Source organism: Lagenorhynchus albirostris, chromosome 15 (assembly GCF_949774975.1).
Source record: "Lagenorhynchus albirostris chromosome 15, mLagAlb1.1, whole genome shotgun sequence".
NCBI lineage: Eukaryota > Metazoa > Chordata > Mammalia > Artiodactyla > Delphinidae > Lagenorhynchus > Lagenorhynchus albirostris.
The window spans coordinates 74,129,843-74,145,728 of record NC_083109.1 but is presented as its reverse complement, the minus strand read 5'-3'; the positions used below and the strand labels follow the sequence as shown (position 1 = coordinate 74,145,728).

At 46.6% G+C, this 15,886-nt stretch overlaps 1 protein-coding gene across 3 annotated transcripts in view; it reads right to left on the bottom strand.

Annotated features, from left to right (window-relative positions):
- The window catches only part of CALN1 (calneuron 1), a 434,654-nt gene that overhangs the window by 158,140 nt on the left and 260,628 nt on the right, over positions 1-15,886 (bottom strand). For all 3 annotated transcript variants that reach the window (XM_060124149.1, XM_060124150.1, XM_060124151.1), the window contains one exon: positions 7,518-7,630. In XM_060124149.1, the coding sequence (XP_059980132.1) occupies positions 7,518-7,630 (113 nt within the window). The remainder of the gene's footprint in view (positions 1-7,517; positions 7,631-15,886) is intronic.

Genomic DNA, 15,886 nt, shown 5'->3' with positions numbered 1-15,886 from the left:
AATAGTTTTCAGAATAGTTTTACCATGTACATTTCTACCATTAGTATATGAGTTTGCTCATTTTATCTTACTCTTGACAGTACTATTATCATATGTTTTATTCTTTTCCAACCTGATAGGTGAAAACTGTTATCCAATTACTATTTTAGTTTATATTCCTTAGATTTCTAGTGAGGTTGAAAATTGTTTTAATATGTTTGTTTAAAGTATCAATTGTCTGTTATTCCTTATCCCGTTTTTCTATTGTCATATCTAGAGGTTTTCATATTTTTTAGAAATGCTCTTCACATATACCTTAGCCTATTAATTGCTGTATTTCTCCTATTACTTTTTGAAATATTCTTTCAACTTAATAGTTTAACAGTTTTTATTTATGATTCTTCCATTGCTTTAATGCTTAGAAAGGCATTTCCTGCTTAGAAAATTAGTTATATGTTGACATGTAATTCCTCCATCTTTTAAAAACAGTTGAAACGTATACTGTTATATAGACTAAAGACCAATGACGTTTATGAATATGGATAAATGAAAGAAAAACCCAAATTACCAAGGTCTGAGTAGTAAGCCTGACCAGATGCCTGCCCCGTAGGCCAGGATCACTGAAATCTCAGCGGCTCTCAGACTTGAGGGAGCATCAGAGTCACCTGGAGGGCGTATTGAACTCCCGGAAGCCGGCCCCACTCTGGAGTTTCCGGTTCAGTGTTACTTGGGTGGGGTCCAGGAATTTGCATTTCTAACGAGTCCCAGGTGATGCTGATGCGGCTGGTTCAGGAACCACACCTTGAGACCCACTTTGAGACACTAATGTTTTCCACGCTCCATATTTCACAAGCGGTAAAATCGCTTTGGGGATTCAAATGTTCGCTTTCAGTCTAACAGGCCTTGTGATGCACATGACTGCTGAAAGCTATTTAGCTCCCGTGAGATGATTAAGAACAGCAAACTCTGACAGAGTGGCACGTTGACAAAGTACTGGGGGGAGGACCATCCTGTTGGTGGCAGATTGGATGTGAGGAGAGACTCAGCCTGCTAGAATGCTAGTTATCCTTCAAAGAACAAAAGTCAAAGTCCTGGAATTTTCTAGGTCTGGGCCCCGTGCAACAAATACCTTATATGAATGAATATGATTTCTTCTGTGTCACTTGCTTTCCCTGAAAATTTTATCCACAGTCGACCTCATGGGACAGGTAATCTACAGTTTCACAGATGAAAACACTGTAGGTATTTAATAAATATTTGACTAGCTGGGGACTATATTTTCTTCCCTTTAATTTTCTTTTTCTGATTATAGAACTAATGCATGCCTCTTGTCAAGCTTTTGAAAAATACAGGATGATGATCACTCATCATCCTGTCACATGAAACAACACTGTCAATGTTTTGATATATTTCTTTCCAGTTCTTTTATGCATAACAGATTTGGGATCATACTGTACCTGGAGCTTTGTGTAATGTTCCTTTCCTGTGTTGTGAACATGGAATGTCAAGTATTCTGAACTGAGTCAAGAATTTTACAGATTTTTTTTTTGATATGGACCATTTTTTAAAAGTCTTTATTGAATCTGTTACAATATTGCTTCTGTTTTATGTTTTGGTTTTTTGGCCCTGAGGCATGTGGGATCTTAGCTCCCCAACCAGGGATCGAACCTGCACCCCCACATTGGAAGGTGAAATCTTAACTACTGGACCGCCAGGGAAGTCCCGGGTCAAGAATTTGAAACCGAGCTCCCTGTCCATCTCAGCCATGGGGAACCAGCGCATGAAATGTCCCGAGCTAAAGCCTGGGACCTGGGCTGAGGAGGATGGGCCTCTGGATCAGAGCATGGAACAGAGATCAAGAGTCTAGGACCAAACTAGAAGTGGAAACCCGAAAAGACATGAGGCCAGAGTAAGAATTTGGGATGGAGGGACAGCGGCCAAGCATGGAGAGGTACCTGGGGAGCAGCTGCAGGTATTGTATTTCCCCAGCTGTGTCTTCTCCCACCAGTGGGGGAGGAATGGACAGCCGGAAAGGATGCTGAGCAGGCCTGTGGGTGAAGTCGGGGTGGCAAGCAGGCCTTGATCTAGACCAAGTCTGGGCACGGGTGCCCCAGGCACTTTTACGTTAGCATAACTTTCAGTGTCTTGGACATTGCACATAGCTGTAAGATAAACTAGCTATGATAACGACCTGCTTGCATATGGGCAAGCGAGGGGTACTCTGGAGCACAAAGACCAGGCAGCCCTGTGAGTTTCTTAGTTCTCGATCTCCAGCCCCAGATCCATTCCCACACAACCAGCACCATCCAGTGAACAGATTCATTTGCATAAATATTAATGTTTCATTTCTTAAGTCAGAAACTCTGAGTCAAGTCTTAATGAATGAAGTTGGATTGTGAATAAGATAAAAATGTGAGTCAAGAAGCCAACACCAGGCTTCCCTGGTGGCGCAGTGGTTGAGAGTCTGCCCACCAAATGCAGCGGACACGGGTTCGAGTCCTGGTCCGGGAGGATCCCACATGCCGCGCAGCAACTGGGCCCGTGAGCCACAACTACTGAGCCTGCGCGTCTGGAGCCTGTGCTCCGCAGCAAGAGAGGCCGTGACAATGAGGGGCCCGCGTGCTGCGATGAAGAGTGGCCCCCGCTTGCCACAACTAGAGAAAGCCTTCGCACAGAAACGAAGACCCAACACAGGCAAAAATAAATAAATATAAATAAATTAAAAAAAAAAAAAGAAGAAGCCGACACCACTGGCTCCTCTCCTAGCTAAGGGCAGGACTCATCTCTCTCTCTTTCTTCAGAGGGAGAAGAGTTTAATGGAAGTGTTGGCTGGACCTAGGATAGATCAGTAGTGCTGCATGATCTCCCGTGATGCTTGTCATTTCCCTTGCCATTGTGTGCTGTCTTCAAGCTCACGGTGGAACCCAGCTAGCACAGCGCTGGAGGTCAAGGAGGAGAAAAGATGAAGGGCTGCTGTGGGGACTCAGGTGAAGCTGAGATGCAGATGCTCCTTCCACCCGGGAGCATTTGTTGCGTTAAAGACACATTCTTGGGCACAAGTGGCCTCATGGTGTGTGGTGTGAGTGACTGGCGGAACAAAGTGACTTTGAGGACCCTGCTCCTCTGCGATTGCAATGGACCTGAAGCAATGAGCATGAAAGCCCTCCCCGCCCATCCTGAGCCTGGCCCCCTCAGCCCCTCCCTCCCCTCCTCTCTACCATTAACATACACCAAGTCCTAAGGCTGATTCCAAAAATAATTTCACAAGCCTTGCTCAACTACATCACAGCAGTAACAGCCAACACACAGGACTTTGATGAGTGAAGGGAAAGAAGATGATAAGAATTTCACAAGTTATCATTTGCTACGTAAGAGAGAGGTTCTGAACTGGCTACCAAGAAATCTGTGAGCCTCACACCCAGCGGACCGAGTATCCTGGGAGGATGGAGACTGAGTCGTAGCCCTCAGACCAGCCTCTTTGGAAAGGAGGCTGCATAGCCAATTACATTCCCCCCTCGCTGATACCAATTTCTCACAAAGAGCCGGAGGCTCACAGCTTTCGGGATGAGCACCAACCGATCAACAGCTGCTTTTGCAGAATCCCGTTTGATTTTATCTTACCCTTGGCACCGTAGGCTAGCATGCCAGTAAGGAGCGAGCACTGAGAGCTAATTATTTAATTAGCAAGGTGAGCCTAGGGCCTGGTGGGATCACTTCTCGGAACACAGAGAACGGCCATGGTCACAGTTTTCCTCTCAGGTAGGAAGAAACCAAAGCCTAGGGAAAATGAAAGGCTGTGGCAGCAATGTCAGGTCAGAAGTTGAAGTCCAATTACAGAATCATCCCCCTTTGTGGTAGCCAGTCTCCAAGGTGGTCCCCAATGACCCCTGCCTCCCGGTAATCACTGGGAGGTAGTCCTCTCCCCACTGAATGGGGATGACCTGTGTAACCAATAGGATATTGCAGAAACGATGGAGTTTGACTTCCAGTGCTAGGTCGTAAAAGACGTGACAGCTTCTGCCTTGTACTCTCTTGGATCATTTGTTTTTCTGGAAGCCAGCTGCCATGTCACGAGGACACTCAGGCAGCGCCACGGAGAGGTCCGTGTGGCAAGGACCTGAGGCCTCCTGCCAACAGCCAGCATCACCTTGCCAGCCACGTGAGCGAGCACCTGAGAGCACATTCTCCAGCCCCAGTCAAGCCTTCAGATGATCACAGCCCCAGCCAGCATTTTGACTGCAACCTCATCAGAGACCCTGAACCAGAAGCACCCAGCTAAGCTGCTATTGAATTCCTGGCCCACAGAAACAGTGAGATTAGTAAATACTTACTGTTTTGTGTCACTAGCTTTTGGTATAATATATTATGCAGCAATAGATCACTAATATGGCCTTCCAAGTGTACCATCATGTCTGTTTCCACAGGAAACTGATTTTTGTCCCTCACAGGAAGCCTTGTCAGTGTCTCAAATGGATGGTCTTCTCCTTTCTAGAATATCAGTAACTCCTGATATCAAAATCTCCTGCCTGGAAATTGAGAGGCAGAAAGCTGCCTTTCTGCTGCTCCTCTTCTAGACCATCTTCAACCACAGCAGCAAAGTAAACACTCACGTGTACACAGATGCACGTGCACGCATACACCTGTGCACACACAGAGCTTCCTTTCAAACCTGAAAAATCACTGGAGTGCTGGCAATATGAGCTTTTCTTCCAGGAAGGACCAAATACTCTGAGTACAGTTTTCTCACACTGTCACTGAATGGGCAGACGGGGGACAGGCAGCAGAGGAGACTGACTATCAAGAATGGTTTGACGGTCTTTCTCCTTTGCTAGTCGTCAAAGTCTGAGCTGGGGGAGCACCAGCAGGAGAGGAAGTCACAGCCACCAGTCCACACGGTCCCACATTCGTTTAGCTATTTCAGAATTGCATTTTCCCCTTTTATTCTCTTTTTCCCATCCCATTTATCACCCTGGGTGAGGGGGAGGGTCTTTGGTAAGGCAAAAACACAGAGACTTCATGAGCATAGTAGCATGTCCCAGTTATGCAAGAGGCAATCAATATATTAGAAAAGAAATATTTCCTCGTGCAGATGCTCTACTGGGAAGAATCTGGCAGATGTGAGGCCTCCACTTAAGATATAATTAAGTACCTGCAGCTCCTTCCCCTTCAGGATCGGGGCCAGGAAGAATGCTTAGAGCCTGGAAGGGCTTGCAGCATCCTTCTAGGCTAGAGTGGGCCCTGAAGACAGAGGCAAAGGGTAGAAAGCATTCAGAAAGCGCAAGGAAGAAGAGAAACCGAGAAGAGCAGCAACTCCCAGATGTGCAAACAGAGTACACCTGTATGGGCTGCAAGATGCCAGGTGGGAAATAATGTTTCTCTGTCTTGTTAACTATATGCTCACTTTTTTTTTTTGCTGCACTGTGCGGCATGCGGGATTTTAGTTCCCTGGCCAGGTATCGAACCCGTGCCCCCTGTATTGGAACCACTGGATCCCCAGGGAAGTCCCCCTATGTGCTCACTTTTGATTTTGGCCAGGGGAGTCCACCCGTCTATCTTTCCACATCGAAATGTTACCTGAGAGCTGAAATATTCTGATCACGTGGTAAGTAGGGTCATGGAGGTCCTTCTCTAGGGAGAGTCAGGGCTGATCATAACCACAGGGAGATGACGTTCTCCTGATGGGTATCAGCAGCGTGGAGGTCAGACGCCATGTCTCACTCTCCCCTGCCCTGGATATCCTCCAGGACAAGGTCCTGTCTCTCTGGTCATCTTCAGGTATACGACTTTCCTTGTTGAGCTCATCCTTGACTATAATTTCACCCACTAGCTCTGATGAATCCCAAATCCGGGTTCCCAGCCCTGGCCTCTCACCCATGATCCATCCTTGATTTCAGCTGTGCACAGACTTTCCTTGGTGACTGACCCTCAACGTGTCCAATTTAGAATTCAACTCCACAAAGACGTCTTTTCTCCATGATCGTATTCCTGGCAGTAGTAGCCAGTTGGGAAACTTGGAGTCAGTCATCTCAAGCCTTCTCTCCTCAGGCTCTAAATCCACTCTGCCAGTGGATCCTGAGCTCTTTCCCTTTCAACCGTATCTTCCTCATGGTCAATGACTTTCCTGTGCTCATTGCCTCCACCTTTTTTCAAACTCTCATTGTGACAGGCTGGGGATGCTCTCTTTTCTTTCTTTTCTCACTTAACCCCCCACCTATTTCAAGGTTTGAAGCAAGTACCCCCATTTCCTGAAGCCTTATCTGACCTCTCAAGACCACATGTGTCTCCTTTCTTGAACTTCTATTCATTTTATTTAAAAAAAAGTTATTGAGGGTCTGCTGAGTACATGGGCTAACTGCTGCGGGTACCACAACAATGAAGTCCCTGGCTGCAAGGAGATTACAGTCTAGTAACCATCAAGCCAATTAATTACTCTTTGTTTTCTCTCTTAGTTGTGTTTCCCCAACCAAATTCTTAAACAGCCAGGACTGTGTCTTAAGCATCTTTTGTAAAACCCATAGTGACTGTTAGACTACAGGGCCAGTAACAAGTTCTTACTAAGTACTTGTTGGTTATATGCAAGATGGGTAGCAGAATAAGACTAGAGATACACGTCAACTGCAATCCTTATCTAGAGATACAGAGAAGTATCTTTGGTTAGGGAAAAAAACACATCAAGAAATTAAAGAAACCACACCGTGTTTGAATGGTATTTTACATGTTTAAACAGTAATTCAATTTAACTTGACAAATTAACTCAATTTTTTTTTCTTTTTTTTGGCTACGCTGCGCAGCATGCGTGATCCCACTTCCCTGACCAGGGATTGAACCCGCGCCCCCTGCAGTGGAAGCACGGAGTCCCAACCACTGGACCGCCAGGGGAGTCCCTAATTTTTTAAAATAATTATTGATGAGTCATTCCCCAAATTCCATAGTCACAAAATAATAGTCACATTTTAAGACTAAAGAACTAATATAGAGAAATGATTTATAGCACAATTAATCATTTGAAGGTATTATTTGGAATTTCCTAAGAGATTTTACAAGATAGAAATAGAAGCAAATCGAGAAGCATCAAATGCAAATTTTTAGATAAAACCTTTCTGTCCTATTAAGAGTATTGCTAGGATCCAAACACACAAGGCAGCCATGCCATCCTCCCATCAAGGATCTGCTGGAACCAGGGACAGAGTGGGCTCAGGTAATACCAATATGTCCTTTCTAAGTGTCCCCAGGAAAAAGTCTTTTGTGAATCAGAAGTGGAGGAATCTCATTTCTCCAAAATGTAAAACTAGTTTTGATATGAGGGAAAATAGGGAGATATTTCACTCTTCCGAGCCTTAAATGAGTATAGTTTTGATTCTTTGTTCAGGGGACCTAGGATGGATCTCAACTTAGACGTCCAGTTCAAGGAACGTATGTCTCTCAAGCCCAGAAGGGAGCTTCACGTGCTGAACAGAAGCTCAAGAATTCACAGTCAAACGTTAGTTCCAGACACGTGTTTACTGTCAAACTTAATTTTTCAAAGAATTCTTACTCACCTGCCAGAATATGCTATCTATCGTGTTTCCAAGAAAACCATCGCGACCTTCTGAAGACACCAGTTTGGGGCCAAGGATTGTCATGAATTCATCAAAATCCACCTGACCATCCCCTGGAAGGAGAAGATATAAATACGAGTTGAAAAGTAGCTGAAATTGACCTACTGTACCCAATGAAATAAACATCTCCATGCTTTTCTCCACGGCATGACCTCAATCAGTGAGGAGCTGAAACCATTTCTGAAAATTGGGCTTCATTCTTAAAATACCAAAAGAAATACAAGAAATTCGCAACCGTGAGTACCTCTGATACCTCATATTCCTAATCATTTGTCAGTATTTGTGTCTAAATGCCCAACCAACACCTCCCGCTTAAATGGCCACGGCTTCACACCTGCTGTACCTGGACCCCAAATTGCCCAGCTGTACAGGAGAGAAATCACATCTTCATCCCTATCTCTTCCTTCATCCTTGCCAATCACACATAAATTGTCATCAAGTCTTACTAATTTCACTTCTTAAATACCTGTGGCTGCTCTACCTTTTTTGTTAATCCAATTGCTAGTCCATTTCCAAAAAGACTGTGGTGGGAAAATGCTTCCAAGAATGAATGTTCCTAGTTATAATTACAATGTTACTAGTAAAATGGCTTTTGCCCTCATACTCTCACCTCCACACTCTCTTCCTGACAGTTGAGTTTACTTCCCCAAAGCACATCTGACCGTGCTTTATACACTTCAAAGGCATCTTTGACCAAAAATAAGGAAACCACCTCGGGATGGTATTCAAGTCCCACTATTCCTTTTGATACGCTTTGCTTCCCACCTCTGCACAAAATGCCATGCTCTTTCAGAGCTCCATGCCTCTGTACATGCTGTTCCCTCCATCCGGGATGCCCTTCCCCATTTGTCTACCTGGTGATCTCTAACTTGTTCTATACAATGGAGCTTAAACATCATGTTCTCTTTTTGTATTTTTCCTGACCCTTCCTCATCTCACTAGACAGAGTTGGGCACTTCCTTCTGTCCCTTCTACTAATTTAGTGTGCATCTATTTAGAACAGATCACCCTATATCTCAGCCACTAATTTGCACACCTATCTCCCACCTGGATTGTGAGCTCTGCAAGGCCAGGGACCCAGCCTGAAACTTCTTTATATCTGACACCATGGTAGGCGCTCAGTATGCACTTAGAGAATGAATGACGTCTCTTGCTTGTTTGTTTTTCCTTTGCTCAGTTCAACATGCATTGGATCTTTCATACTAGAGCTGACACTGACCAAAGGTGAACTTGAGCCAAATTAGACAAAATTAGACCTTCAGGGTATTGTCTGAGCCTCAGTGACGCATCAGTGTGGCACTCTGCACCCTTAGGACGGCTCAGGAGGGTGTCTCCACCAACAGCTCACCACATCTTGGCCCCAGGCAGGGAGGACAGTCCAGGTGTCTGCATACATGTTTGCCAAAGTGCAGACACATCAATCCACTCCTGGAGTGCAATCGCCTTCCAAGAACCTTCATTGGAAACCTATTTCCAAAAGTCAAGCAGACGTCATGATCAAGACGTCAATAATTCAGAACAGACAGTCCAGGAACAGATCCCAGTGTAGATAAAACTTCCCAGAGGACAGGGGAAGCATGACAAGTCAGTAGGATGGACTACTGAGAAGAAATTGATGTATCTCTCACCTGTCAGCAAGAAGAAAGGATCCAAAATTTCCCCTTGGCTGGTCATAAGATGGCTAATTCAGGCGACAATGAGTTAGCATCTTGCCTTTCAAATGAGCAAATACTTATAAAAAAGAATACTGCTCAGTGCTGGCAGAGATGCAGATGAGAGATGGACTCTCTGACGCGTCTCTGGGTATATTCACCCAGATATTGACTAGCAGTGTTCAAGATGCTGTAACATTCTGGTTCTTTTGTACCTAACAACTTCACCTTTAAAGAAAAAGACAAAGCAAGGAAATGATCTTAAATGCAGACCAAGATGTTTGCCCAAAGATAAGTCATCCAGTATTTGTGAAAGTGGAAAGGTGGCAGCTGGAGGAAGATGAGAATGGCCCAGTCTTGCTGGCATTCATACTGAGCGAGAACCATGAGGCTCGGACAACCGCGCTTGTTATATACATGCGCTAACCCCCAGCTCACCCCAAGCCACTCCCACTAGTCAAAGCTGGTTCTGGATGGCCAAAAAGTCTCAGGCTAGAGGGTGCATTCTCAAGAGAGAGAGCATCACCTTCCGTGAGACGGAAAGTGATTCTTAGGGGACCAAAAATAACTTAGATATTATGGTTTGTGGCCCTCCTAACGTCAGAGTGTATAAACATATATTCATACAGTATATCTGTCCAATTATAATAAAATGCCATGGGGTTAGGGCAACTAGGGAAACAAGTTTCTTAGGCACCTGAGTGGGGGAGTGGCAGAACAAGAAGGAGGAACAGGACAAGAGGAAGAGGAAGAGGACGAAGAGGAAGTAGTTCAAGAAACACTGGACTAGATAATGTCCCAGGTACTACGGCTCTCCTTCCGGGGCCCTCTCTCTGGGATGTTGGTCTATTAGCAGTGGGCGTCATCCCAAGTGTCTGTCACCCAGGTGAGGTCCAACAGTTCATAAAAGGTCAGAAGCTCGAGGGTGTGCGGAGATGGAAACAACCTAAGTGTCCATCATCAGATGAATGGATAAAGAAGATGTGGCACATATATACAATGGAATATTACTCAGCCATAAAAAGAAACGAAATTGAGCTATTTGTAATGAGGTGGATAGACCTAGAGTCTGTCATACAGAGTGAATAAGTCAGAAAGAGAAAAACAAATACCATATGCTAACACATATATATGGAATCTAAGAGAAAAAAATGTCATGAAGAACCCAGGGGTAAGACAGGAATAAAGACACAGACCTACTGGAGAATGGACTTGAGGACACAGGGAGGGGCAAGGGTAAGCTGGGACGAAGTGAGAGAGTGGCATGGACATATATACACTGCCAAATGTACGGTAGATAGCTAGTGGGAAGCAGCCGCATAGCACAGGGAGATCAGCTCGGTGCTTTGTGACCACCTAGAGGGGTGGGATAGGGAGGGTGGGGGGGAGGGAGACACAAGAGGGAAGAGATATGGGAACATATGTATATGTATAACTGATTCACTTGGTTATAAAGCAGAAACTAGCACACCACTGTAAAGCAATTATACTCCAATAAAGGTGCAAAAATAAAAAAAGAGACCTCACGAGACCTTAACAAAAATATGTCCACCAGCTGGGCCACACCAGCTCCCGCCCATAGTGCCGTAGGCACCACTGTTCCCTGGGAGTCGAATGGGATGGGGTTGGGGGTCCACAGGACTTAGCAAAACACCTGCTTCTCAGCATCAGGCTGTCTTTAAACAATCTACCTTCCAGGTAGGAGGAGAGAGACCACCTACCTCTCCAAACCCTCCCCCGCCACCCCTGGTGATGGGAGAGCAGCACGTGGAACTGGTGCATTTCAAGGGTCCACATGGAACTCTGGTCAAAGTCATCAGGGAGCGTTCACGGACGGTGCCCTTGGCTCTGAACAGCAAACCCAAAGCTCACAAGCGGAAATGACGCTTCAAACTACATCCTGGCCGCAGTGAAGGGAGCAGCTTATTCACTACTGAGAGCCTTGGCCAGAGGGGAAGTGCTCGGGGTGGGGGCAGTGCTCAGGACCCCACGGCAGTACCAGCTGTGGCGCTGCTGCGCGGGTGGCTTGGTGGAGCCTTTCTGCTATTTGGAGGAGAGGTCTGGCTCACAGGAGGGTCTGCTCCTAGCTGTTAAGCAGATGACATTTGGAACTTCAGGTCTGTTATTTGTCAGAATGTGATTCTCCCCCAACCTCCCCCCCCTTTTTTTTTAACTATCATTGAGCCAAGGGAGATTCCTGCAGGCCCATAGTTGGAGAAATAATCAGGGTGGGGCCCCCTCACCTATCTCTGTCTCTCTTGGCATCTTCTCAGCCCTGGCTCCTGAGTATGTGTGTACATTGCACATTTTCTGCAGACCTTCAGTACACAAAGACTCCTCCTTTCACATACACAGCTCGACATCAGACCTGCCCGCAGTACAAAGGTTCTATTCAGATTTAGACTGAGGAAAACCTGTCTTCAGCAGATCCTAGTTTGAAGGACAAATAGGACTGGGTACACCCCACAAGCTATCAGTGCTGTTCCCAGAAGTCTGGCCCCCATGTCCCCACCCTCTCCCTGCATCCATTCCAGGAGAACTGAGATGAATACAATCTCAGAGACCAGTTTCTCCCTAAGCCCCTTGAACAGAAACCAGCCCCAGGCCGAGGCAAGGTCTGGGAAGTCTGATGATGACCTTGACATCTAACATACTGAGCAGTCACCAAGCCGTGGCATCATTTAAAGAAATCGCCACACCCTAGTTCATTCAGCGGCCCATTTTACAGATGAGAAAACCGAAGCACAGAGAGGTTCAGTAACTTGCAGAAGCTCACACAGGGGAGCAGAGCTGGGATTCCAAACCCAGCAGTCTGCCTATGCTTTTGCTGTCTCTCAGGAGGCCGGGCGATGTGTGGCTCTGTCAGAACACCATTCCCCCTGATCCCAGCGTTCCCTGGCTGGGGAGTGCTACGGCTGCCTGGCACACAGAGGCAAACTGAAATCTAAGTTGCTCTCTTGGGTCTCAGGTCAGCTGCTGGAGGTCTTCCTTAAGCATTTAAAAGAATGACAATAAGTAATAGGAAATACTGATTTAACATTTGCGATATGCCGGACACTGAACTCAAGCCCTTACATTTACTATTGTTTGATTCTATCCCAGCACTATGAATAGGTTCCGCCCTTCCACATTTTGCCCTTGAGAAAATCTTGGCAAGAAGAGGTTAAACGGAGCTAGGTCAAGGCTACACAGCCAGTAGGCACCAGCAAAGGGATCAGCTTGGAACCCCTGATGCTAACCCCCGCGTCGCAAAGCCTCCCTCCGTGTCAGAGGCCCCAGCATAATTCCTGGCCCAGGTTCATATCGCTCTACAAAGTTTGAGAGTTTAATATGTTTTCCTATCTGGGCCTTTGGGAAGAAATTTAGTAGGAATTTGGGAGGATGGCCTTTAGGGGCATTTAATGCAAATGACCACTGCCTGAAAGCTATTTGTTCCCCAAACTGCCATTCTGCCTGCGGTGAGGCTCTCAGTAATCCTCCTTGGATGGTCAATACTCTGAGGACCCAGGTATCTCACATACAACCCTCCAGGCATCCTCTTCCACCAAAAAGAATTGGTCTGACGAATGAGGCCTGTGCAGGCCTAGCAGCGTGACATGAGGCTAGCATTCCGGATTCACAGTCCCCTAAAAACAAAGTGGGTATCTTCCCAGACTCCCCAACCTTTCACAGAATGCAGCGGATTCCGAATGCAAAAAACTTTACTTGGTTAAATTGTTTTACGAATCTTGAACAGGCAAGTGAGTGCAGAGTGAAAGAATGAAATTCACACCTACGGGGCCTCAGTCCCCCTCCGCAAGCCCAAATATCATGATCCGCTTAGCAAGACATGCGGGAAGCTAACCTGCCCGGGACTGCGTCTGATTGCTTCCCACTGCTATGGAAGTCAGAGTAATGAACTTGAACGAGGGCAGGAAGCCGAGGGAGGGCCAGGACTGCACAACATTCATTAAGACCAACAGCTGAAACTTTCACCAAGAGCTAAAATAACAGTAAAAATCCCTGCAAAATAAAAGGAAGGAAAGAGGCATAGACAGAAAAAATGGCGGGCTCAGAAGGGTAATGAGGAGACGGATTAGGAGCAAGAAGAAACGTCTGCCTGAGACTCCGCTCAAATCAACTGACTCAATTCCAGAAGCATGCCTACAAAGGAGCAGAAGAGCGGGCGATGTACGGTGGGGCAAGAAAGAGACGAATAGACACAGGCTTACTTCCGGGAGGTTGTAGTCCGAAACCTGGGACAGAATCAAGTGGGAGCTGGGACTTACCTAGAAGCACCGATCTAGGGCAGCACCAAGCTGGGAGCAAAGGCTCCAATTAGGAAATTCTCAATGGCTCGGCAGTGAGCCCTCAGTGGAGGGAAGGTTCTAATGAGCTGAAAGGGGAGATGAGGTGAGCACCCTGAACAACGTGGGGCCCCCAGGAAGGCTGGAGGGTGGCTGGAACAGCAACCACCCTCCCTTCACGCTGGACCGAGTGTTCCTATGGGAAGAGAACAGGATGAGATAAGCACTGCTGGTCCTCGACGCAGAGTCAGTGGAAAGGGTCCAAGTGGGGAGTAAGAGCATCACCCACCACCAACACCATCCAGTGAAATTCTTTTGCCTAATGCTTCAACCTCTCATAAAGTGTTAGGGACTGAACTATGCCCAGATTCACCTGCTGAAGCCCTAACTCCCCCACCTCCAAGTGTGACTGTATTTGTTGACAAAGACTTGAAGGAGGTAATTAAGGTTAAATGAGGTCATAAGGGTGGGGCCCTAATCCAATATGACTGGTGTCCTTATAAGGAGTGGAAGAGACACCAGGAGTGCAAGCACAGAGGAAAGACCATGTGAGGACACAGCGAGAGGGTGGCCATCTGCAAGCCAAAGAGTGAGCTCCCACCAGAAACCAACCCTGTCAGGACCTTGATCTTGGATTCCCAGCCCCTGGAACTGAGAGGAATAAATTTCTGTTGTTTACGCCACTCAGGCTGTGCCGTTTTATTACCGCAGCCCGAGCTAACTAACACATCAAGGTAGGGAAGAACAATGGGCTCTGGGGAGACTTGGCACTTTTTGCACTGTTCCTGTGAGTTAGAGCCTAAAATTGAGACTTATGGGACTTCCTTGGTGGTCCAGTGGTTAAGACTTCACGCTCCCAATGCACGGGGCATAGGTTGGATCTCTGGTCGGGGAACTAAGATACCGCGTGCCACGTGGCGCAGCCAAAAAATAATAATAAAAAAAATTTTTAATAAAAGAAAGTAAAATAGAGACTTAAGGGTGCCATTTTGATATGCTGTTACAGTCTAGGTAAGAGGCAGGAGAAAGGCACTGGAAAGGAAGAGTTTGAGAGGAGAACCAAGCATGAGAGGGGTGCCCTAGATAACAGGGGACACTAAGATTCAGTAAGGGGCTGGCAGTTAGCCTCCAGTAGTGTTGAATGCTACAGGGGACCCAGTAGGATGAAGGCTGAGAAAGGGACATTGTAAGGATGATGACTGGACCTGGGTGAGTGGGGGGGGCCAAAACCAAGCCTTGTCCCAATAGCAGCACCTGAAGTTTTACAGAAAAGGGGCTCAGGAGCAGCGCCTTGGTTGGAAGGGGTCTACAGCTCTTCGGGTGGGATACATATTAGAGGGGTCACACCCTGGATCACCGGGCTCTATATTGGAGGCATCTCACGACCCACCCCCAAGTTCAACAGCTCACTAAGAGATCCCCAGGATTCAGCATATAGTCCTACTCACAGCTATGATTTATTACCATGAAAGATTAGAAAGCACAATTATCAAAGAGAAAAGGTGACTGGGGTGAAGTCTGGAGGAAACCAGGCACAAGTTTCCAGAATTCTCTCCCAGTGGAGTCAAGAGGACATGCTTAATTCCGCCAGCAATGAGCAGTGGCAACATAGGCGAAATCCCGTCCACCAGGACAGCTCATTAGAGTCCCGTTGTCCAAGGTATTTATTGGGGGCTGGTCAGGTAGGCAATCTGTCCCTGGCATGGACTAAAAGTCAAGACTCCCAGGAGGAAAGCAGGTGCTTAAACATAAACCATATTGTACATACAGTTTAGGTAGAGTGAGCCACTTGTTTCTTTTAGGAATGACGGGGACGCTCCCCAAATCCAATCTCCCAGACACCAGCAGAGGGCTAACCTTGCAAGCAGGACTTTCAAAGGATAGCCTGTTGTGTTAACTCTTTTATGAACACACCTCTACCTTCATTCTAAGGTCTTGAGTCATCGAGCCAAGACCACAGAAATCTGGGGAAATCAACATTTACACCTAGAACAGGAATAGATGCAAGGCTTCTCATGGTTCAGAGTCCCTAATAATAGACCTCGCAGTGGCTGGTGACACAAGGGACAGTCTTCCTAGATCCGAGAGGCTTGACTCTGTGCAGCAACCCGGCCTGGCCATTCTTCTGAAAGGACTAGCACAGTCCCTCCAACCTCTGCTCTGCTCACAGAATTTTACATACATCAAGTCCTCCTAGTTCCTGAAGCGCCCCATCCTCAACCTGTCGGTCAAAGCATCATCAAGGCCCGGACAACCCCAAGCAGTGCACCTGCCTTCAGCATCCCGGGAAGCCCGTTTCCCATGAGAGCTGAACATTAAGCAGAGCTTTGACATCTATTATATAGCCCAGAGTAACAGAAAAGATGTTTTT